The following is a 22,955-nucleotide window of genomic DNA, read 5'->3' on the forward strand; positions in this document are numbered from 1 at the left end:
AGGTCTGAGAAATCACAGAACTTCTAGGTTTTCTTACACACTATATGAGCTAACTTGGCTTCTACTGGTGTACAGGATTTTCTTGTTCCCAAAGTGTACTGTTCTAGACAGTAATGCCTCCATGCCAGCTCTTCTTCTTTCTTTATAAGCTGGCAACGCCCACCTATACAACATATGGTGGTTCTGCATATTCATAGCTAGTCCCTGGAGGCACTAAGCAAGATGTTCCTTCTGTCGCCTGTGGGGCAGGGAGCAACCAGTGCACCTTCTGTGATAGTGACTCTGGGCGGTGGCTGTCTCGAGAGCTGCCATCTCGCCCTCTGCTTTGGGCTTAGTTTAAGAGGAGCATTCCTTCTGCCAAGTGTTCCATGTTCATTGCCATAAAGCTCTGTCCTTTCTAGCCCTCCCACCCGTGTTTCCTCTTGTGTTTGGCATTCAAAAACAAAACAGTATCATGTAGCTGGGAGTAAAAAGGGGTTGGTACCTCAGGATTTTGGCCTTCAGTAATTCTCTCATTTTAAGTTTTTATTATTGAAAGGGGGGGAGTGGGGGGACTTGGAAGGACCCTGCATGAGTTTAACCTCCACCCGCAAGTGACTCTGCTGATTATAGTGAACAGCTTGCAAACAGCAACAGAACAGTAACTTAAACAACTTTGCATGGGTGGAAAAAGAAACCACAATAACATCTTAATGGTAGCCTCTCTAGCTTAAGTTCCTGCTGTTTCTCTGAGCTTCTATGACTTGCATGTCTTCAAATGTACCTTGCTGTTCTTTCCCCCAGTGTTTGAGAACTAATTCTGGCACCTCTTTCCCCATTGCCCCTCTAAGTTGTGGTTCCATTTCTGAACACTGGCTGTGATTCTCTATATACGTCTATAAAAACACAATTGTATGCTTGAATCTGGGTGTGTGTGTTGTCTTTAGGTTGATGGAGGGTTGCATCGAGTCTCCACCACCTCTCCTGTGCTAATCGCAGTCTCCTTCCACCACTGAGCTTTGGCAGGGTTAGGAATGTCCACCCCTTACAATCTAGCCTCAAGCAAAGCAGGACTGTAGTTTTTCACTGAAACAAATTTAATTTGCATATGTTTGCAAATTTCACTAGGCTGAGATGTGCTTGAAGTTTTATTTTCACAATAATGACAGCAACTTGGTTTATAACCAGTGCAAGTCGTGTGTTCTCAGGATTCTGCATTCTGCACCCAATTAGGCTCTTTTTCTCATGGCCTCCTATTGCAGAATACATACATCCTTAAGCATATTTCAGTTTGTACCACGAGGCAGCAGGTTGCTTTCTTGCGACTTGGAGTCTCATTCGAAAGCAGAGGCAAATATTTTTGATTTGGGGGGATAAAAATTATCTCAGCATGCTTTGTTTAAATTTGGGGGGATGGATTTTGAGCTGTGAAAGCTCAAGTGGTATTGTGATTAAATAATTGGCTGTCAGTATTGCATCAGAACTGTGCCCTAATTGTAAAGAGGTGGTTTAACTTCGAAACACAAGTTGCCCCTCCTACGCTCAGAAATGGTTTCACAGTTCAATGGGATTTAGTTTGCTTAGAGCTGCAGAGTCTTGTTGCTGGTACTTGACCCAAATAGCGAGTTCCACAAGCGGTGCTTTTAAAATCTTAACTTTCTTGTTGCTACAGATGCTTTTTTTTTCCTGTGCAAGGGGGCACTGCTAAACTTGCGCATGACCTGTACTGGAGTTTTGGGTCTTTTGTTTTCTTTCAAAATGGCTGCATGCTGGAGATAAAGACAGATAAGGGAGTTACAGGGTAAAAAGCAGGCCTCAGCGGTCTTCAGAACTATTTTAAGATCTGCTTTTAACTTGCACAATGGGGAAGGGTTGAGGAACGAGGCTGTCCTAGCAGTGGCCAAGTGGAAGCGGAGTTCTTTGATTTGGTGCCTGTGTCCTTTCCTTTCTCAGTTTATCCTGGAACTCTGAACTCCCTAGAGATACCTGCATTGCAATGGTCCGTGGCTTTACACACTTCGCCACAGCCACGCTTCACGCGTGTTCTGTACGTTTGATGAAGCCCATGATACATTTGTGAGATTCGTATGATGTTAAGAGCTGCAGGAGAAAGAGGGTGGGTTGCCAGAGGCAAAGAGAACACTTGGCACCTTGAAAAACTAAGCCTAAGGCTGCAATATAGGAGTCAGCCCACTTCATCGGATGCATGAAGTGAAACCTCAGGATATGTAACACATCCCGCCAAGGGTATGGGAAATGCCACACTAAAAATCAAAGACAACCGAGCAAAACCGACCCATTCTACTGCTCCATTCTAATCCAGCAACTGCCCCCCCCCCGCGGGCGACTCTCAGAAGCACTGCGGGGCTCCGCATGACGCGCTCCGGCTGCCCCGCCCAGCTCTGACATCACGCCCCCCCCACGCGTCGCCGGGAACTGCACAGCCGGGCTCCTTGTCGGCCATCTTGAACTTGGGCGGGGGAAAGAAGGCGCCGTCGTCCCGCTTCCGCGCGCAGCTCCCTGTGACGTCACGTATCGCGCGCAAGCCGTGGGAGGCCCCTCGAGCTCCCTGGGGGGGGGTCAAGCAACGCGAGGGCTGCCCTCCTCGGCGCCTGAGCCGGCATGGAGCCCTGCGCGGGCTGCCCGTTGGTGGAGGACAGCTTCACCCGCTTCTCCTCCCAAAGCAACGTCTACGGGCTGGCCGCCTTGCCGGGGGCGGCGCGGGGGGGCCGGGCGGGGCCGGAGGAAGGGCCGCCGCCCGAGCTTGCCCAGGGGGGCCCTGAGGGGGCGCCGTGGGGCCCGGAGACCCCCGCGGAAGGGGCCCCGCGGGCAGGCGGGGCGAGGGCGAGGGCGGGGGGGCCGGGGGGGCTGCTGGCCGCCACCCTCAAGGGCAAGGTCGTTTATTTCCGCTACCAGGACCTGCGGCAGAAGCTGCGCCCCGTGGCCAGGGAGCTCCCCTTCACCTACATCCCAGGTGAGCGGGCCGGAGGTCACTGTTTGGGCACATGGGGGTGGGGCTGGCAGTCTCCGGGGGGTGGATGGAGATCTCCCAGAGTTACATCTGATCTCCAAGTTCAGTTCACCTGAAAAAATGGATTTTTTGGGAGGGTGGACTCAATGCCATTCTACCCTGCCCTCCCCTTCCAAAAACCCTGCCCTCCTTGCTCAACAAAAGCCTTCTGCCAGTAATCTGCATTGTTTGTCCCACCCGTCCCCCAAGAAGCCCTGTTCCCCACCTGTGATCTCCACCTACATGTAGTCTCCACCTGTGGTTTCCACCTATGGTCTCCACATGCAGTCTACGCCTATGGTCGCTACATATAGTCTCTACCTGTGGTCTCCACCTATGGTCTCTACTTGTGGTCTCCACCTATGGTCTCTACTTGCAGTCTACACCAATAGTCACCACATATAGTCTCTACTTGCCATCTCCACCTGTGGTCTCCATCTATGATCCCCACCTGCGGTCACCTATGGTTGCCACATACAGTCTCCACCTATATTCCCAGCTATGGTCTCCACATGCACCATTCCCACCTATGGTCTCCCCCCACAAAAATCTCCATGAATTTCTCAACCCACAGTTAGCAGCCCTAGTGGTGGGGCTGAGGTGGGAGGGCAAGGCCACAGAAGGGACCCCCCCCCCCCACACACACACAGGTCTCCAAGGGCCAAGCTTTTTATGTTGGTGTAATCTTTCTGATGACCTTGCAAGGTAGGCTGGTATTATTATCCCGCTATTGTTGACAGTGGAGAGGTGAGAAGAAAAGGCTGTGGCTTGCTTATAGTACCCCAGTGATAGCTGACATGAGAAGTTGTTTTTTGCCTGCCATGCCATGGGTGGGGAGAGCAATTCATTTTTTAAATTTTGGTTTTGGCTCCATACCTATGTACAGTTACAGCCTGACAAACTTTTTCCTTTTGATCATATGGAACTGTACAGTTGTCCAATGACTGCATCACACAATTGTGCAGGACTGACATGGGGGTGTGTGTGAGAGGTGCATGCATCCTGATTCCTTTGCAGTATTCATGTTTGCCGACATTTCTTATTTGTATTCTTTTGGGTCTTCAGTGTATGCTGAAGTATCTTTGCTGTACGCCTATGTACGTAAAGAGTCTTAAAAGAGGACTTGCAAAACACAAGAATTGTAACAGGAAGCTCTGTTTTATTTTTCTTTGATAGTTGTGTCGTATTGGTGATAGCTCATCTCAGTATTCACTGCCTTTGTATCACTTGCAGCCTTTACAAATCTCTTGTCCCTTTCCAGTTGATGCTGAGATTGTGTCCATTGACACGTTCAACAAGTCCCCTCCCAAACGGGGCCTGGTGGTGGGGATCACCTTCATTAAGGTATGTAGCTCTTGATTTCTGCTTGTAAAAATTGCTGTTTGTCTGCAGTTAGTTTCAAGTCCTATAGCATCTTAGAGACCAACAAGATTTCCGGGGTACGAGCTTTTGAGAGTCCAAGCTTCCTCCATCTGATATTGATGATGAAGGGAGCTTTGACTCTTGAAAGCTCATACCCCGAAAGTCTTGTTGGTATCTAAGGTGAACTTGGCACTAGCTGCCTGTAAAAATGAAATTCCCCAGATAAAGTTAATAACTTTCACAGTTAGGTTACTCAAAAGTAAGGCTGCAAAATGTACTCAAGAATGGCCTGCTTTTCCCAGGTTGTTGCTAACTTATGCTTTGATCCTTACATGTTTTCTTGGAAGTAAGCCAGCTGGAAAAGAAGGCACATCAGCATGATCCAGGGTCCTTAGTCTGCTGGCTTAGTCACAATGTTTCCCCCTCGTGACGGGACACAGGCCGATCCACAGTTAGATGCACGACTCAGACGTAACAACGGTTCCTGGGGAAACCCTGTTCTTGCACGTGGCTTGATAATTAAACGTTTCCATTTTCATGGCGAAGCATAAACTGTCATTATGTCTGAACTGCAAAATATGGGGTTGAATCCCGTATAATACTGATAGAAAAGATTTTCTTTCGTGGAGCAGGACTTTTTCACTTACCCTTCTGCTGCAGCCACAGATTCCCCCCCTTGAAATGTTATTCTTGTGAGACAGGAGATTTCACTCCCTTCCCCGAATAATTTGGGAGGCAGGAGAGGAGTTGGAAGTCTGTAGCAGGAGGAGGGAATTGGCCAAAAAAATCACCCCCACTCATCATGAAATGGTTCCTGATCACCCTGGCTTTCTTTTCTTCTCTCCAGGATTCTGGAGATAAAGCTAGCCCTTTCCTTAACATCTACTGTGACTATGAACCAGGTTCAGAATACAATCTGGAGTCCATCGCACGTGAGTTTTCAAGACCTCCCTTTTTTGTCTAATCCCAGTCTCTGTGCACTGTCAGTGTCTTAGGCTACCTTAATATTTGATCTTTTATGCATGGCTGTTTCACTCACCGTCACCCCTCCAACAACTTCGGGTCTTTGTTTGGATTATGCATGCCGTTTCTGACCATCAGCTGTTGCCTCACTCTCCCCCTGCATTTCCTCACGTTTTGCCCGCGTTTTGAGGGACCTGTTTTATCTCAAATTTGAAAACACAGGCAAAGTGTGGAGAAACATGAGGAGAGCGAGGCTTTACTTCTGAGGGTGGGAACCAGCATGCATAATCCAAACAAAGACCCAAAGTCGTCGGAGAGGTTATGGCGAGTGAAATAGCCATGCATAAAAGAACTTTGAAAACAAAAATTCTCCAGAAAGAGAGTCAAAAGGTTTTATGGTTTTATTTACTTCATTTTTAGACCACCTTTCTTGTTGAGACTCAAGGCAGAATAGCAGAAAAATCAGACAGCAGAGAGATCCAATTCACAGTGCAGTAGGAGTAAGAGTACAGCCTTGGACAGCCATCCAAAAAGAACTGTTTAAGGCATGACATCCCATAATACAAAAAGCCAGTAACAATGCTAGAAGACAATGCAGCAAATGCAAGGTGTTACATATGATAACCATTGCAATAGACTGCAAACCTGTCTCCTATAAAGTGATCTCTATGCTGTTCCAAAATCTATGCAAACATAAATAGGAGTCTGATTGTGCCTGTTTTTCTTTCTATTGCAACAGCCTAACACAGATGCTCCTCCGGAATTATGACAAGAATGGTTAGATAAACACAGTCAATTGCCTGGTGTTGTCCATTGTCAGCGATCCCACAAAGCCAAGAACTCCACTGTGGAGGGGCTGTTGCTCAATGGTAGAGCCTCTACTTGGCATGGAGAAGGTCCCAGGTTCAATCCCCGGCACCTCCAGTTAAAAGAATCAGGCAGTAGGTGATGCAAAAGACCTCTGCCTGAGACTCTGGAAGAAGTAGTGTTGGGTTTTATACCCTGATTTTCTCTGCCTTTTAAGGAGTCTAAAAAAACCCAGCTTACAATCACCTTCCCTTCCCCCACCCACCCCCACCAACAGGCACCTTGTGAGGTAGGTGAGGCTGAGATTGTTTGGAGAGAACTGCAGCTGGCCCAAGGTCTCCCAGCAAGCTTCATGTGTAAGAGTGGGGAATCACACCCGATTCACCAGATTAGAGTCCGCTGCTCATGTGGAGGAGTGGTGAATCAAACCCTGTTAGAGTCCACTGTTCTTAGCCACAACACTACACTGGAGAGCCACTGCCAGTCTGAGTAGACAATGACCTCTATGGACCAACGCTCTGATTTAGTATAAGACAGCTTCATGTTTGTTCACAAGTGTAGGTGGCAGTTGATTCTTGTTATTTCATGATGGTGTCATTTCTTACCAAGGGCAGAAGCCGGGCTCCTCAGCCCTTAACCTTGGGGCATTAAAGGGCAAACCTAATAGCACGCTCTTATGAGCTAATGATCATGGCAAGCACTTCCAAGCACAGCAGCCTTTAAAGACTGACTTTTTTTTTTTAAGGCTGTGTTATTTTGCTTTGTTTCTATTTTAATTTCATTTTTTAAAAATAATTTTGTAACCATAGGCTAACTGTCATGTTCGAAGATAAAAGCCAAAGAGAAGAATAGTTTAGGGAACGATTCGTATCAGTTGATACCAGGCTTAGGGGTTGGTACTGGGTCAGGCAGGATGGAAGAGCCCCAAGTTAACTCCAGAGTCTTGGAGACAACCAGTGTGCAAGTGTGGCTGAAGCACAGTCATAATCAGGAAATAAGTCACCAACCCAGGACACGGACATCACATGAGATCGAATAGGCAGATACCAGGATAGGCAGAACTAATGGAGTCCTTTGGTGTGCACAAGTTGTTCAGATTGAAAGACTTAGCACTGGGAGGGAGTAGCTTTATACCTCCAGGTGGGACAGGATTGGACCCTCCAGTCAGCTGACCTCAGCAACTCTCGTTGTGCCCTTTTGGACAGGACGTGCTTCCTCTGCTGGCCATCTCAAGGAGGGCGCCTTGGGGCCACCAAGGCAGTTCTACTGGAGCACAGGACGAGGCTTCAAAGCTGCCAGCTCTGGGTTCACCACCAGCACTTGACAATAGAAACTTTACCACAAATTGTTAGAGGCTTCTAATAATTCATTTTCCAACATTAGTTTTAATGTTTCACGGTTAACTTTTTTTTTTTGCATTAGCATCAGTAGCTGACCCATTGATTAGTAAAGTAACTTTTTAGTGGCTCTAATAAAGCTAATATTTTTGAAATTCTTGACCCCCCCTTTCAGTCTGGTTAAGTGCTCACCCCTAACTGAAAGCACAGCTGATTCTGGAAGTCAGACACTGGTGGCTGAGTGGCGAAAAGACACAGCCAGGTGTTGCATTTGCACAATGCCTCTCTGGTTTGCCTGTTGATCAGTCATAGAATAGACGTGCGTAGCAATCCTTCTTTCTGTGTACTCGGCAGTAAATCCCACCTCAATCAGTGGGATTCTTCTCAGTAAGAATGAAGCCCTTAATATCTCAGTGAAGAACAGCCCTGCCCCTGTGGATTTGGAAGAATTGAAGGTTTCACCTGCTTTCTGTTATTGTCCTTTCTCTAAGACAGCATGTGGAAGTCTCATCAAGTGTGGTAGGACAGCTATCCAAATTTAGCAAGAGGGCTGAATGACATCAATAGGGGTGACTTGCCTGATTTGCAGCGAATGCATCATTCTCAGATTGTGAGCAGTGAGCTGCTGCAGGCAATGAGCAGAATAGATGGTGGTCTTAAATACATCTTGGCTGATTCATTGGTTTAGTATTTAGATGCATTTTGCCATGCAATAAAGAATGATTTGCTCCATCAGCATCACAGAGAATGTTTGGAGCGCTTTCTGTTCTGCTCTAGGTGAGGAAAGGAACATGATTGTTTGTTTGTTTCAGAAGCTCTTCCTTTCTTTTTCTCCAGAGAGCTGTTTGAACTTAGAACTACAGTTTACCCCTTTCCAGCTCTACCATGCAGAGTAAGTGTACAGTCTCTCTCTCCCCATTCCCAGGTGTTTTCTCATCCCTGTTTTTGCGGAAGCCTGATATGCTTCTGCCCTCCTGGCTTTTACTTTTTCTTGATCTCAATCGGCACATTTATATCTCTTCTGCCCAGATATCAGCCTGAGGAGAGTCACAGGAAAAAAAATTAAATCTAAACTAATTAATAGCATGCATTTAAAACAACGAATTAGTGAAACATTTTTTTTACCAGTTACAAACCCCCCTCCGTATTTTTTATTTATTTTGGAAATTTTCCCTGATGCCTTTCCAGAGAGGCTGCCTAAACTATCCAAGTGTTAAAATAGCAGTCATTAAAAAGCCAGTAGAAGCTTCCAGCAGCCTTCAAATGTGCAAGGTAGATACTCGATAGCTCCAGCTGCCCCCAGTGCAAAGATGCCGAATGGCCCTCCATTCTTGGAGCTGGACTAGAAGGAACCAAACGTGGGCAGAAGCTGTGTCTGTTCAGCATGGCAGCTGTCTCTGCTGAACCTCTGATTTGTGTCACTTATTTGGGAGAGGGGGTTTGCTTTAAAAAAATATTTTATAGTTTTATTGAAGTATGCAAAATATTACAGAATATACCAAAATATACAAAAAAGTACACAAAATAAGAGAAAGTGAAAATAAGAAAGAAAAGGTGAAATACACAACAATACAGAAATCGACTTCCAATTCTCCTCATACAGAACAGAATATTATATATATTATATTTTTGTGAACACTTTAATTTTTCTGTTTTTACTTTAGTTATTATTTAGCTATTTTCATCTTAGTCCACAATTTAGTAAGTTTAGGTTCTAAAACCTAGGGTCATTTCTCTGTCTCTAAAATACTGATTCATATGTATTGACCATACCTTCTAGTCTATATTAAAGTCGGAAACCCAGCTATCTTCTATATATTTACTTAACTTGGCTATCTTGGCCAACTCCATAACTTTCTGATGCCATTCATGCAATGTGGGTACTTCTTCTGTTCTCCATTTTTTCGCCCATATGATTCTTGCCGCTGTTGTTAAATATCTAAAGATATCTCCCAACTGTTTTTCTAATGTCTTATCTAAAACACCCAGTAAATATATGTAACCCTTTTTGAAAGGGCCAGGTTAGTGACCACAGGATTTGTAGATGCCCCATTCAACACCTGGAACACTTTAACCTTAAACAAATAACATGTATTGGAAGGGGGAGGGGAACAAATAAGCCAAGCCAGGAGTGTGAAACAGTGAGAATAACAATTATATTAACCCGTCCCAAAGTCAGTGGGCAAAAGGGAGGAAGTCTCTTTGGTCTCTGGGTTCTGGCTCACCAGCTGCAGACAGGTTCCAGCTTCTCCTCCCAGTTCCCTTTTCCTCCCAGGCACAACAAAGTCCCCGTGACACTCCCGACCAAAGGCTCAGTCCAGAAAGTGGCCACTCTTCTGCCAGCTGGCGTCCCCTGTGTCCCCGGCTGTGTTCTCTGGAGAGTCTTCTTAAATTCCCCACCACATCAGGAGGGAAACCCTCCGCTTCTCCTCTAGCTGAGTCTCCCTCGGGCCAGGCCCCCAAAACCTCTTTTCCAGCCTCCCTTGTAATAAGCCCCTCCCTCTTCTCCCACTGCCTGTTGCCAGGCGAGAAAACCCCCACCCTGTCATAAGCCCCTCCCTCTAGAGGGCAAGTGTTTCCAGGCTAGAGTTGCATAACTTTGCAAGTGAAACAAGGCAATACACTTTCCAACATAAATACAATTTTTACAAGGCTTACATATATTTTCGGTTTGAGTGGGATTTTTACTCCAATAACGTTAGAAATTTCTTCATGAATACTTTTCCAAACATTTTTCGCTTTGCTACAACCCCACCATTGGTGGAAAAAGGTTCCCACTTCACTTTGACATTTCCAACATTTTTCTATTCTGGGAGAGGGTGTTTGCGATTGCACAACTGGGATTTTTTTTTCCAGGACAGCCCGCAAATGTAGTTTTGTAGAGGCTTTTTTAATCCTTGACAGTTTTTTTTCCTCTGTCTGGCAGAGTCCAGGTTGCCGGCCAGCCCGAGACGGTCTTCTTGCTGAGTGGTAATGATCCTGCAATTCACCTGTACAAAGAGGTAAGACCATCAAGAGAGTTAACTTTGCCTTTTTGGGCTCCCTCCCCTGTCTGATCAGTGCTCCTTTACATTTTGAGAGCCGGTGTGGTGGTTAGTGTCGGACTAGGATCTGGGAGACCCCTGGTTCAACTCCCCACTTTTTTTCTTTTGGCCAACTTCTGGGCATGGAGTAGGGGTCACTGGGGGTGTATCAGGGGGGAGGTAGTTGTGAATTTCCTGCACTGTGTAGGGGGTTGGACTAGATGAGCTTGGTGGTCCCTTCCAACTCTATGATTCTTTGATTCTACCATGGGCACTTGCTGGGTGACCTTGGGCCAATCACACTCCCTCAGCCTAACCTACCTCACAGGGTTGTTCCTCCTCCTCCGCTTTATCCTCACAACATTATAAGCCACTAGTGAAGTAAATAAATAATTATCATCTCCTTTAGTTTGAACTCTGATGTTCCATCCTGAGCACTCCCATTTCCTTGGTTTTCCTTTGGAAAATCCGGTGCTGGACTTTGCTTCCTCTCTGTACTTTGAAGCACCTTTATTATCAAGTCTGGGTCAGGGTTGAGGCTGCAAGCAGCCCAGAGGCTCCCCCCTGCCCTCCGGGCATCCTGTAAGTCTCTCAGCCTAACCTCTGATTCCAGGATCCAACCCCCTCCCCTCCTTGTCACAAATTAGAGACCTTGGCTTGTTCCTTCCGTGTGCAAGCTAAGACTCTTGAAGGATTGACTTGATGAGTTTGATGGACATGATTCAATTGAATGTTTTTGTTTTAGAGCATTGATTCTGATTGTGGGTTAACATGATAAGGGCTTTTGATAAGGTTCTCCATAATATTCTTGTTGACAAATTGGGAAAATGTGATTTAGATCCTGTTAGGTGGATCTGTAATTGGTTGACAGATCGCACCCAAAAAGTGCTTGTTAATGGTTCCTCATCCACGTGGAGAGAAGTGACTAGTAGAGTGCCTCAGGGATCTGTCCTGGGCCCTGTGTTGTTCAATAACTTTAAAAATGATTTGGATGAAGGGATAGAAGGGATGCTTATTAAATTTGCAGATGATACTAAATTGAGAGGGCTAGCAAATACTGTAGAAAACTAGGATGGAGGAGACTTGTCTTAGTAGTAGTGTGTGCAAAAAGGATCTTGGGGTCTTAGTAGACTGAACACAACATGAGTCAGCAGTGTGATGTGGTAGCTAAAAAGGCAAAGGCGATCTTGGCCTGTATCAACAGAAGTATAGTGTCCAGATCACGCGAAGTGATGTTATTGCTTTACTCTACTCTGGTTAGACCTCACCTAGAGTACTGTTTTCAGTTTTGGGCACCACAATTTAAGAAGAATGTAGACAAGCTGGAACGTGTCCAGAGGAGGGCAACAAAGATGGTGAGGGGTCTGGAGACCCAGTCCTATGAGGAAAGGTTGAAGGAGTTGGGCATATTTAGCCTGAGAGGGGATATAATAACCATCTTCAAGTACTTGAAGGGCTGTCATATAGAGGATGGTGCCGAGTTGTTTTCTGCTGCCCCAGAAGGTCGGACCAGAACCAACGAATTGAAATTAAATCAAAAGAGTTTCCATCTAGACATTAGGAGGAATTTTCTAACAGAGCGGTTCCTCAGTGGAACAGGCTTCCTCGGGAGTTGGCAAGCGCTCCTTCCCTTGAGGTTTTTAAGCAGAGGCTAGATGGCCATCTGTCAGCAGTGCTGATTCTATGACCTTAGGCAGATCATGAGAAGGAGGGTATCTTGGCCATCTTCTGGGCATGGAGGAGTCACTGGGTGTGTGTGGGGGAGATAGTTGTAAATTTTCTGCATTGTGCAGGGGGTTGGACTAGATGACCCTGGTGGTCACTTCCAACTCTATGATTCTGTGAGCCTTTTGAGAGCTAGTATGGGGTCATTAAGATCAGCAGACTCCTGTCTGGAGAAGCAGGTTCGATTCCCCGCTCCTCCACATGCAACCTGCAGGGTGACCTTGGGCTAGTCACAGTTCTGTCCAAACTCTCTCAGCCCCACCTACCTCACAAGATGTGAGGTACAGGAAGGAACCTGTGGACATTGTGTATTTGGATTTCCAAAAGGCTTTTGACAAAGTCTCTCACCAAAGACTGCTAAGCAAACTTCATAGTCATGGGGTAAGAGGACAAGTCCTCTTATGGATTGAGAGCTGGCTGAAAAATAGGAAGCAGAGAGTAGGAATCAATAGTCAGTTCTCCCAGTGGAGGGATGTGAGCAGTGGTGTCCCTCAGGGATCTGTGCTGGGACCGGTGCTTTTCACCTGGTCATCAGTGACCTGAAGTTGGGGGTGAGCAGCAAGGTGGCCAAGTTTGCAGATGATACCAAATTATTTAGGTTGGTTAAAACAAAATCAAACTGTGAAAAGCTCCAAAAGGATCTCTACAAACTGGAAGAATGGGCATTAAAATGGCAAATGAGATTCAATGTGAGCAAGTGTAAAGTGATGCATATTGGGGCAAAAAAAATTCCCAACTTCACATATACACTGATGGAATCTGTGCTGGCAGCGACAGACCTAGAAAGGGATCTTGGAGTGGTAGTGGATCACTCAATGAAGATGTCAACCCAGTCTGGGGCCTGCTGTGAAAAAGGCAAATTCCATCCTGGCCATAATTAGATGAGGAATAGAGAATAAAACTGCTGCTATCATACTGCCCTTGTACAAATATATGGTGAGACCACACTTGGAATACTGTAACCAAGGGCCCTACTTGAAAGCCAGGGTTCTGCAGGTGAATGCCAGAAGCAAATGTGGGCCACGGAGGGATGCACACTGCTTGCGTAGAGCCAGACGGCTCTCTCCTCCGTTTCCCTTCTTCCCTCCCCTCATTACAGAGCTGGGGTTGGCTCTGACTAATGCCAGGGCTTCCAAGTGTCTCCTCCCCTTCCTCGCAGAATGAAGAACTGCACCAGTTTGAGGAGCAGCCAGTGGAGGATCTCTTTCCTGAACTCAAAGAGCTTCCAAGCAAGTAAGCAACATACCCCCCCCCCAACAGCTGGGCAGGGAGATTTCATCATCATCAAGTCTTTATTGCATTAGCCCAAAACAAGCCATAGCAAGAATACAGAATAAGGTGGAAATTTCACCAAAATAAAATTTAAAATAGTAAAATAGTTTAAAGAACTAGGCATTTTCTGGAGAGTATTAAAATACAAATTCATCATTAAAATATATATCTAATAGGAAAAAAGGACCATACAGTCCAGAGACAAATCAAAGATGACAAATGACCCAGAGAGGAGCAGTCACAGGTCAGACACATTATGGTCAGCATGCCCAGTCGTCTTTTTATCCTTTGTGATGGTGGCAGCAAATCTTGCCATTTGGAAAGTGATGAATTTGTCTCTGTCTTTCAGTAATCTAACTAATTTCTCCTGCTCTGGCCTTCCTGGGAAGCGAGATATTATGGTCCACAAAAATTCATGACCTTGTCTACTCAGACTCGCAGTGGCTCTCCAGGGTCACAGGTGGAGATCTACATCACTTCCTTGGACATTGGAATGTGACGTGGGATAGATCTTCAATAGACACTTGATCACAGAGGCAGACTTTTCCTATATGGGATCCTATTAAAACAGTCTTCTAAGATTGTGAATGGTAAAATATCTAAGCATGCTCTGGTGAAGGCATTTCTGTACTTGCAGTTCCTTAAACTTGTAAAGTACGCTGAAAGAGGCTGGGGAGAGGCAGGGGGACTTCGAAACAGTGCGACGTAGCGTGTGTGTGTTTGTGGGTATAGTGGTTCCCCTAAAAGTCTGAGCACATGTAGCATACAAAGGCTTTCTCACTCTTACAAAATGCTGATTTTGCATTCTTTCCCCCTGGAGAATGCCTGGACCTGGGTGGCCAAGGCTAGCCCGATCGCATCAGATCTCAGAAGCTAAGCAGGGTCAGCCCTGGTTGGTATTTGGATGGGAGACCACCAAGGAAGTCCAGGGTTGCTACGCGGAGACAGGCAATGGCAAACCACTTCTATCTGCCTCTGCTCTGACCTGGGTGGCCCAGGTTAGCCCGATCTTGGAAGCTACGTAGGGTCAGCCCTGGTTAGTCCTTGGATGGGAGACCCCTACAGAAGTCCAGGGTCACTAACCAGAGGCAGCCAGTGGCAAGCCCCCTCTGGATGTGTCTTGCTGTGAAAACCCTACAGGGTTGCCATCAAGTCGGCTGCGACTTGACGGCACTTTCCATCGCCACCCTCTGAGAAATGCCTCTCCTGTCCCATGCCTTCCCTTCCATCTGTCTGTCTTGCTCAGGATGCTGCTAATCATCCTCTTCCATGCCTTCTCCTCCCTCTCAGCGTACTTTGGTTGGATGTGTTCAACATTCCCGACTCAAGGCGACGCATCACTGCCTTTGGCTGCCAGAGCGGCTACATCCGTGTGGCCCACGTCGATCCGGACAGCAGAGGTAAGACCACCCTTAAACCCCCGAGCCTGGAGCCCTTTGCTTGCAACTGGGTGGGGAGACCCAGCTGTGCATCTGCGGCAGCCTTCTATGAAGAGCACAAAAGTATGATGTAGTGGTTAGAGCTTTTGGACCAAGATGTCTTGAGAGCACATCTCTGCTCTGCCCTGGAGCTCACTAGGGGACTTTGGGACCAGCCAGCGTGGTGTAGTAATTAAAAGCGGCGGACTCTGATCTGGAGAACCGGGTTTGATTCTCCACTCCTCCACATGAAGCCTGCTGGATTACCTTGGGCCATTCAAAATCAACACCTTGGATTGGGCTCAGGAGCGAATCGGAAGCCAGTGTAATTGCTGTAGGATTGGGGTACGTGATCCTGGTAACTGGTCCTGCCCGCTACTCTGGCTGCAGCGTTCTGCACTCGCTGCAGCATCCAAACCCTCTTGTTACAGAGGAGGGGAGAACCACACATGACATGCTGCCCAGAGCGCCTTTGGGAGGAGAGGAGGGATGAAAATGCAGCAGCCGCTGAACTGGGCCTTCTTTGGAGCCTCTGCGGCTGCGGAGATGGCTGATCTCAGCCCCTCCCTGTGTTAGAGGTGCTGCAGAGCTGGAGCATCTTGCAAGATGGGCCCATCTCCAAAGTCCTGGTGTTTACCTTACCGGCTCCCTGCTATCCAGATAACCTCGTGGGGACCACAGCTGCAAGCGGTAAGAAACAAGAAAGGGACCCAAGGCCTCACGGGTGTGGGGGTGCCATACACAGTAGCTTGAAAGCTGTCAGGTATGAGAGGACTGCTGTCTTTCTGAGATGAGCAGTGTGCTCAGAAGCAGAGTATAAATAAGGAAGGGCTGTGGCTCAATGGTAGAGCATCTGCTTGGCATGCAGAAGGCCCCAAGTTCATGCCCTGGCGTCTCCAGTTTAAAAAAAACTCCTGGTAGGAAGTGATGTCGAAGACCACCACCTGTGACCCTGGAGAGCCAATGCCAATCTGAGTAGATAGTACTCGACAGCCTGGAGAGCTGCTGCCAGTCTTAGACAATACCTGAGAGCCTGGAGAGCTGCTGCCAGTCTACCCAGTACCTGAGACCATTGAGAGCTTCTGCCAGCCTGAGTAATCAAGGCTGACCTTAATGGATCAAGGGTCTGATTCAGCATAAGGCAGCTTCATGTGTGTTCATGTGACCAGTCTGCTTGGTTTTACATCTTCTCCCCAGGTACTGCCGGAAACTGCAACCAGAGCTATAACATCCTGATCACCAGCACTATTGAGCTCTCCGTCGTGTACAGGTGAGGGGGAGAAAGTAGAGCAGAAGGTGTTTTGGAGCACCTGATGGGCTGCCTGCTCTTTAGGTGAGTGTCTCCTGCTTCTCTTCCAGGAACGTCCTGCAGAACGGCCTCGAGGACCAGCTGGTCCTGCCGTTGAGTGACCAGTATGACAGCGTGATCTGCGCCCTAGTGACGGACATCGACTTTGATCGTGAGCCTGAGATCCTGCTGGGGACGTACGGGCAGGTGAGTAATGTGACAGGGGAGGGGTCATGGTTCAGTGACAGAGTATCTGCATTGCAATGCAGAAGGTCCTGGGTTTGATCCCCACCAGTATCTTCAGTCTGAAGTATTGGGTAAGACTTGGATGTGAAAGCCTTGGGAAGAACACACACACGTGAAGAACATGATGGGTAGCAATGTTAATCTGTCTGTAGCAGTAGAAGAGAGCAAGGGTCCAGTAGCACCTTAAAGACTAACAAAATTTCTGGCAGGGTATGAGCTTTTGTGAGTCACAGCTCACTTCTTCAGATATCTGTGACTCAGGAAAGCTCCTACCCTGACAGAAATTTTGTTAGTCTTTAAGGTGCTACTGCACACTTGCTTTTTAAATGAAGCAACTCTGAAACTCTGGAGAGCCCTTGCCAACTAGAGGGGAAAAGGCAAACCTTGATAGCCCGGTGGGCATAGAAGGCTGCTTCACATGTATATGTGACATTTCATTTTGTGGTTCCCCATCCACTCACACTTACTGTCACTCGCTTGCTCAGCCAAATTTGAAGCCTTTCTCCAGTCTCGAGGACCTTCCTCCAATGAAAGACTGCAGGCAGGGTGGGGGTAGCATTGTTTCCCCTGTGAAATTCTCTTGGCATTTTTCACAAAACAAGTTTTAAAAGGAAGTTATTACAGAGTTCAGGCTTGTAACTCTGCTTTCAAAACAGGACAGAGAGAAGCAGGGAAGTGAGGGGAGACCCAGTGTGGCATAGGAGTGACAGTGTTCTTGTCACAGATTGTCCTTCTATGGAAGGCCAGCGGTCCAGAGTAAGGGCTCGGCCAGAGCTGAACATCCTACACAGACCATGGCAGCCTGGAAGAGGAGTCACTCTTTCTTTTAGCGTATGCACCGGAAAGCAGGTCTTTGAAGCATTTCTTAAACTGTAACAGCAGCATAACTTTCAAGCAGATTTCATTTCCCTCCAGGTTCTTGTGCCCCAAGTTCACAGTTCCCCAAAATCTGTCTCTCTTCCTCCAGGTTTTCTGGCTTATTTCTTCCTCCTGAATGGAGCTAAGCTTGAACCCCCAAGCAATTTTCCCCTGCTGTAATGAAGCTGATTACATACCTCTGCATCCAACTCCCTTCTTGGCTGGGATATAAGGCCTCAGAGATTTCCATTCCAACTTCTGTCTGATGAAGGGAGCTTTGGTTCTTGAAAGCTTATGCCCTGGGAAAACTTTATTGGTCTCCAAGGAGCTGTGGGACTCCAGTCTTGCTCTTCTACTGCAGATCAACATGGCTACCCACCTTGAATCCATATCTTAGAGTGATTGATTAGTCATAAACTTAATTTTCACTCCGCTGAGAGTCCGAAAACATCTTTAACCTGCAATGTCACGATTTGCACACAGGGCCGACAATGCCATCAGATGTCAAATAGCCAAAAAACTGGACCTACCACAGTTGGACTAGGATCCTGGGTTCAGATCCCCACTGTGCCTTGACCACATTGGGTGACCCTGGGCTACTTTTTTTATCTATCTATTTATTTATTATTGGATTTCTATCTTGCCTCTCCCCATCAAGTTGGCCTTGAGGTGGTTTACATCAGTATAATCAACTTATGAAATCAGGTAAAACACAATGACACACATTAAACACATAATACATATAACTCCTATTAAAACTGATAAAAACAGCAGTTTATACAATATCAATTAATCCAAGGTTCAGTATCCACATTAGTCAGGAGGGAGAGGTGGGTAGGGACGATGGAATCAGGCTAGCCTGACCCACCTGGATTCAAATACAGATAGGAGAATCATGCATGCCGTCTTGAGTTCCTTAAAGGAAATATGGAATAGCATTGCAATGGGGTCAACTTTTGGAAGGGTAGAGGAAGGAGCAGCTGGGCCCCCAGTGTGCCCCCAATCTGTGAAAAAATGTTTGCAAGAACAGGAGCATCTTTTCAAAACACTGTTTCAAAACATCCTGTCTCTCAGGATTCCCAGGTAGTGTCCATGGCTCCGCCCCCTGCTTTTATTCTCATGCGTGTGGGAGGTTGGTTTGAGAAAGACTGACCATCCCAAGGTCGGCCGTAGAGCTTCACGGCAAAATCAGGTTTTCAACCCAGGCCTCCTAAGTCCTTCTTTGACACTCTCACCCAGGGGTCGCCAACCTTTTAGAGCCTGTGGGCACCTTGGGAATTCTGACATAGGGTGGTGGGGGCAACCCCAAAATGGCCAACACAGGAGGCGGAGCCGATCGCAGAATGTCAGGGAGTGAGGTTATGCATAACTCTCATATCTCTTCAGCCTTTCAACCAGAAGCTCTCTTTAACATGATGCCTTTTAAAATGAACATGTTATTGAAGATCCTTGTGCTGTGGTGGCAGCTGCTGCCAAAGCAATGCTTTTAAATATCTGCACAGCCACTCAGATCTCCAGTGGCTAATCAGAAGCCCTGCTGGGCAAAAGCGGCATCTGTCCCCACTCACTTTCTAAAAAAACTTGGTGGGTGCCAGGAAAGGTGTTGATGGGCACTGTGGCACCCATGGGCACCACATTGGGGACCCATGCTGTAACTTCTACACCACGCTGGCTCTCATTACATTGAAACCAGGCCCAACAGTATCATCCGTCTCCACACATCCCTGTTCTACAGTCATGGGGGATAGAAATTTGCTTTCGATGACAGAAAGGTAGCAAAGGGCTTTGGGCATCTGCACTAAAGGCCACACTGGTTTTGAGGAGGCCATTTTCACACGGCAGTCGGCAGCTTCTTGTCCTTCATAGGAATTGCTGTGCTACAAGTACGTCCTGCCCAGCGGGGAGTTCCACCTTCTCTGGCAGCGCGGTTTCCCCAGTCCCCTGCTGTCCATGGAGTATGTGGACCTGACCTGCGATGGACTGTGTGAGCTGGCTGTGGTGTGCCTGAAGGGGCTGCACATTCTGCAGGTATGGGGTGGGGTGGGATTCCCAGGGGGACGAAGGGGATGGCAGGGAGTTTCCCCTGCTGGTGGAAGCCTCAGCGTTTGATTTCCACTTACTTTTTTTGTAACATAATTGTGTTGGAACTGAATAAGCATTCTGTGCATATCAGTCACTGCAAGACCTCTACATTTGTTGGCCAGAACAGTGGAACATGAGAGCATCTTCATTTTCTTCCCTATGAACTGGGTAGAATGACGCCTGTGTAGTTTTCATTGCATTTCTGAATTGAGGGGTGTTAAAGACTGTTTTGTTTACAGGGAATTCCAGCAAGTGGCCTGGGTTGTTCCTGGTGGGAGGGCTGGCAGACCCCTCCGTATGGGGAGGGGCCGTGGCTCAGTGGTGGAGCATCTGCTTTGTGCGCAGAAGGGCCCAGGTTCAATCCCTGGCAGCTCCAGTTAAAAGGATCAGGTAGCAGGTGATGGGAAAGATCTCCTGAGACCCTGGAAAACTCCTGCCGGTCTGAGTAGACAATACTGACTTTGATGGAATAAGGGTCTGGCTCAGTATAAGGCAGCTTCATGTTTTCATGTTGTCATAGAGTCGGACCACCAGGGCCATCTAGTCCAACTCCCTGCACAATGCAGGAAACTCACAACTACCCCCCCCCCATCCTTAGTGACCCCCCCATCTCCATTCCCAGAAGATGGCAAAAAAATCCTCCAGGATCCCTGGCCAATCAGGCTTGGAAGAAAATTCCTTCCCGACCCCAGTGTGGTGATTGGCATTTCCCTGGGCATGTAAGAAAGGGCCACGAGAGCCAAGCACTGACGCAACCCTTCCCGCCCTCCCTCTCATGACCTGCCTAAGTTCACAGAATCAGTATTGCGAACAGATGGCCATCTAGCCTCTGCTTAAAAACTTCCAAAGAAGGAGAGCCCACCACCTCCCGAGGAAGCCTGTTCCACTGAGGAACTGCTGTATGTCAGAAAGTTGTTCCTAATGTTTACCCAAAAACTCTTTTGATTCAATTTCAACCTGTTGGTTCTGGTCCGACCTTCAGGTTCATAGCAATAGCCCAGCTCACTACCTAGACAGAATAAAAAACATTATTAAAGTGTTTTTAAAACCCCCCCACAAAGGTCACCTGAAGCAACTGATAATTGCTTTAACCGCAATAAGCTGGCTAGGTGCCCCATCTGTAGGGGATAAAGGTTCCACACAGAGCTGCCAGCTTGGTTCTGGCATCCTGTTTTTTTGCTTTTCTTTTTCCTACTCAACTAACTTGCCCCCAAGCCCAGTGTTAAGAGAAGCCCTCTACCAGATCTAATATATTGCGAGCATCTGTCTTTGGCCATGTAGCCCCTGCCCCAAAATTGTGTGTGCCAAAATTTGGTGTAAGCAGAGAAAATCCACAAAGGATGTTCCTTGAGTGCCAGATTCAGCTTTGTGAGAAATCTCAGGGTTTTGCCCTAAGCAAGGTTGTGGCACTCGCAGTGGCAAAGATGGGCTTGGGAAACAGAAAGGCGGTGCTTTGGGAAGCTGTAAACGAGATCTCCGTTGGAATTTTTATGACCTTCTTACGAAAGGAAGTTGCCAATGGTCAGAGGCAGAGTTTCAGTGCCCTTTAGGTTGGGTTGCCAACAGGACTGGAGGAAAAATGTCCCTTCTCTTTAATAAAGGCTTAATGGGATGTTATTTTCCAGGATGGCAGGAAAAGCTTCAACTGCCTGATAACCACACATTAAGCCTCTGTGAAAGGGATGGGACATCTTTCCTACCCCACCTGCCCCCATTGGCAGCATTAGTTGTTGTGCTTATGGCCCCTCCCTGTGACAAAAGTCAGAGGCAAATGCCAGTAAGAAGTTATGGCCACTTGCTTAAGAGAAGAAGAAGAGTTGATTTTTATATGCCAACTTTCTCTACCACTTAAGGAAGAGAAGAAGAGCTGGTTTTTACTTGCCGACTTTCTCTACCACTTAAGGAAGAATCAGACTGGCTTATAATCACCTTCCCTTCCCCTCCCCACAACAGACACCCTGTGAGGCAGGTGGGGCTGAGAGAGCTCTAAGAGAGCTGTGACTCACCCAAGGTCACCCATCAGGCTTCATGTGGAGGAGTGGGGAAACAAATCCAGTTCACTAGATTAGCCTGGGGGAAGGGGGGAGGTTGTTGTGAATTTCCTGCATTGTGCAGGGGGTTGGACTAGATGACCCTGGTGGTCCCTTCCAACTCTATGATTCTACGACTAACAAAATTTCTGGCAGGGTTTCATAAGTCACAACTCACTTCATCAGATACTGTATCTGAAGAAGTGAGCTGTGAATCACAGAAGCTCACACCCTGCCACAAATGTTAGTCTTTAAGGTGCTACTGGAATCTTGCTGTTTTCTACAATCATCGAAAGCTGCTGCCTGGGCCCATTGGTTCATGTACTGAGTGCTGGGTCTTTATGGTTGGCAGTGGGGCTGCAATGTTTCAGGCAGGGCTTCCCCCACCCCTATTCTCACCGGAGAGCTTTTAAATACAAATTGCGGGATTCGAACCCAGGACCTGCTGCACGCAAAATGTGCCTCTCCAGAACCTTGTTTCCCTGCTTGGGTGCTGAACCCAGGTGCCGGCTTCAAGGCTGCCACATTTCCCTCTCTAGTACACAACCGCTGAAATTGCCAGATTCTTTCCTTCCATTCCTTCTAGCCACTGTGGAGATCACCCTCAGCAGTGACCCTGTGAAGCTGCCTTATGCCAAATCTTAGAATCATAGAGTTGGAAGGTACCACCAGGGTCATCTAGTCCAACCCCCTGCACAATGCAGGAAATTCACAGCTACATCCCCCCACACACACGCAGAAGATGGCCTTGCGTTGGGCCCTCTTTGCTGGATCTGGCAGCATCTCCCAGGGTTTCCCCAACTCTACTAGGTGGGTGAGACCCTTTTAACCCCAAAGTGATCCTGGATGTGAGTCCTAACCCCCAAATAGTTTCAAAAGGGTAGCCAGGTTGGCCTGCAGTTGAAGAGGTAGATCCGAGTTCAGTAGCACCCTAGAAACCAACAAGAATCTTTACTTTGACTCTCGAAAACTCATGCCCTGAGAAATCCTGTTGGTCTCTAAGGTGCTCCTGGACTCGGATCTTGCTCTCCGGACACCCAATAGGCAACCAGTATCTCGGGGCTGGCTCAACCTCTTTGCACCCATCCCACTTAACTTGCCGTTTCTGCTCTTTCCCCCCTCCCAACAGCACAGCCTGACGCAGACCGCACAACGCCTCCTGGAGCGGCTTCGGTTGAGAGTGGCCAGCCTGGCGGTCCAGCATGACCCGCAGCCCCCGGATCCCAAGAGTCAGGGTGCTGATGGGGAAGAACGGCCAAATGAGTGAGGGGCTCAGCAGGGCCTGCTTGTTTGTTCCGAGATGGTCTTTTCGCTTTGGTCGGAAAAATTGGGAATAAGATCTGCACAGCGGTGGCACTCCGATTTGACGGTCATGTTGGGAGCGAGGAGAGAGCAGACCTGGTACCCTACTGCCTTTCTGGTCTCAGTCTTGAACCCCAAGAGAAGCCAGGCTGGAGGTGATACCTCTGGGACACAGGAAGCAAACCTGGGTCACAACGCTTCCTGGGAACTCTCGTTCTTCTTTGCCAAAGAGGTTGGCAGGAGAATGCCTGAC

General features: G+C 47.6%; 1 protein-coding gene and 1 non-coding gene across 2 annotated transcripts; both read left to right on the forward strand.

Moving 5' to 3' along the window:
• The first annotated feature begins 2,595 nt into the window (after positions 1-2,595).
• On the forward strand, positions 2,596-22,667 carry KPTN (kaptin, actin binding protein). Its single transcript, XM_056845759.1, has 13 exons — positions 2,596-2,729; positions 2,829-2,953; positions 4,251-4,333; positions 5,199-5,283; positions 8,296-8,350; positions 10,385-10,460; positions 13,366-13,439; positions 14,769-14,878; positions 15,473-15,586; positions 16,094-16,166; positions 16,256-16,391; positions 19,155-19,316; positions 22,530-22,667. Exons 1-13 carry the CDS (start codon positions 2,602-2,604, stop codon positions 22,665-22,667), a joined length of 1,359 nt encoding a protein of 452 aa, XP_056701737.1. The 5' UTR covers positions 2,596-2,601.
• On the forward strand, positions 19,675-19,746 carry TRNAT-UGU (transfer RNA threonine (anticodon UGU)). The gene has a single exon. It is a non-coding gene; the product is annotated as a tRNA-Thr (tRNA).
• Positions 22,668-22,955: the final 288 nt, after the last annotated feature.

The sequence above is a fragment of the Euleptes europaea genome, chromosome 3 (genome assembly GCF_029931775.1).
Source record: "Euleptes europaea isolate rEulEur1 chromosome 3, rEulEur1.hap1, whole genome shotgun sequence".
NCBI classification, from domain to species: Eukaryota; Metazoa; Chordata; class Lepidosauria; order Squamata; family Sphaerodactylidae; genus Euleptes; species Euleptes europaea.

Excerpts from the sequence above, each read along its gene's own strand:
- KPTN (XM_056845759.1), top strand. The coding sequence starts at position 2,602 with ATGGAGCCCTGCGCGGGCTGCCCGTTGGTGGAGGACAGCTTCACCCGC. Across the intron at positions 13,440-14,768 it reads CTCAAAGAGCTTCCAAGCAA|CGTACTTTGGTTGGATGTGT; the intron begins GTAAGCAACATA and ends CCTCCCTCTCAG. Across the intron at positions 16,167-16,255 it reads GAGCTCTCCGTCGTGTACAG|GAACGTCCTGCAGAACGGCC; the intron begins GTGAGGGGGAGA and ends CTTCTCTTCCAG.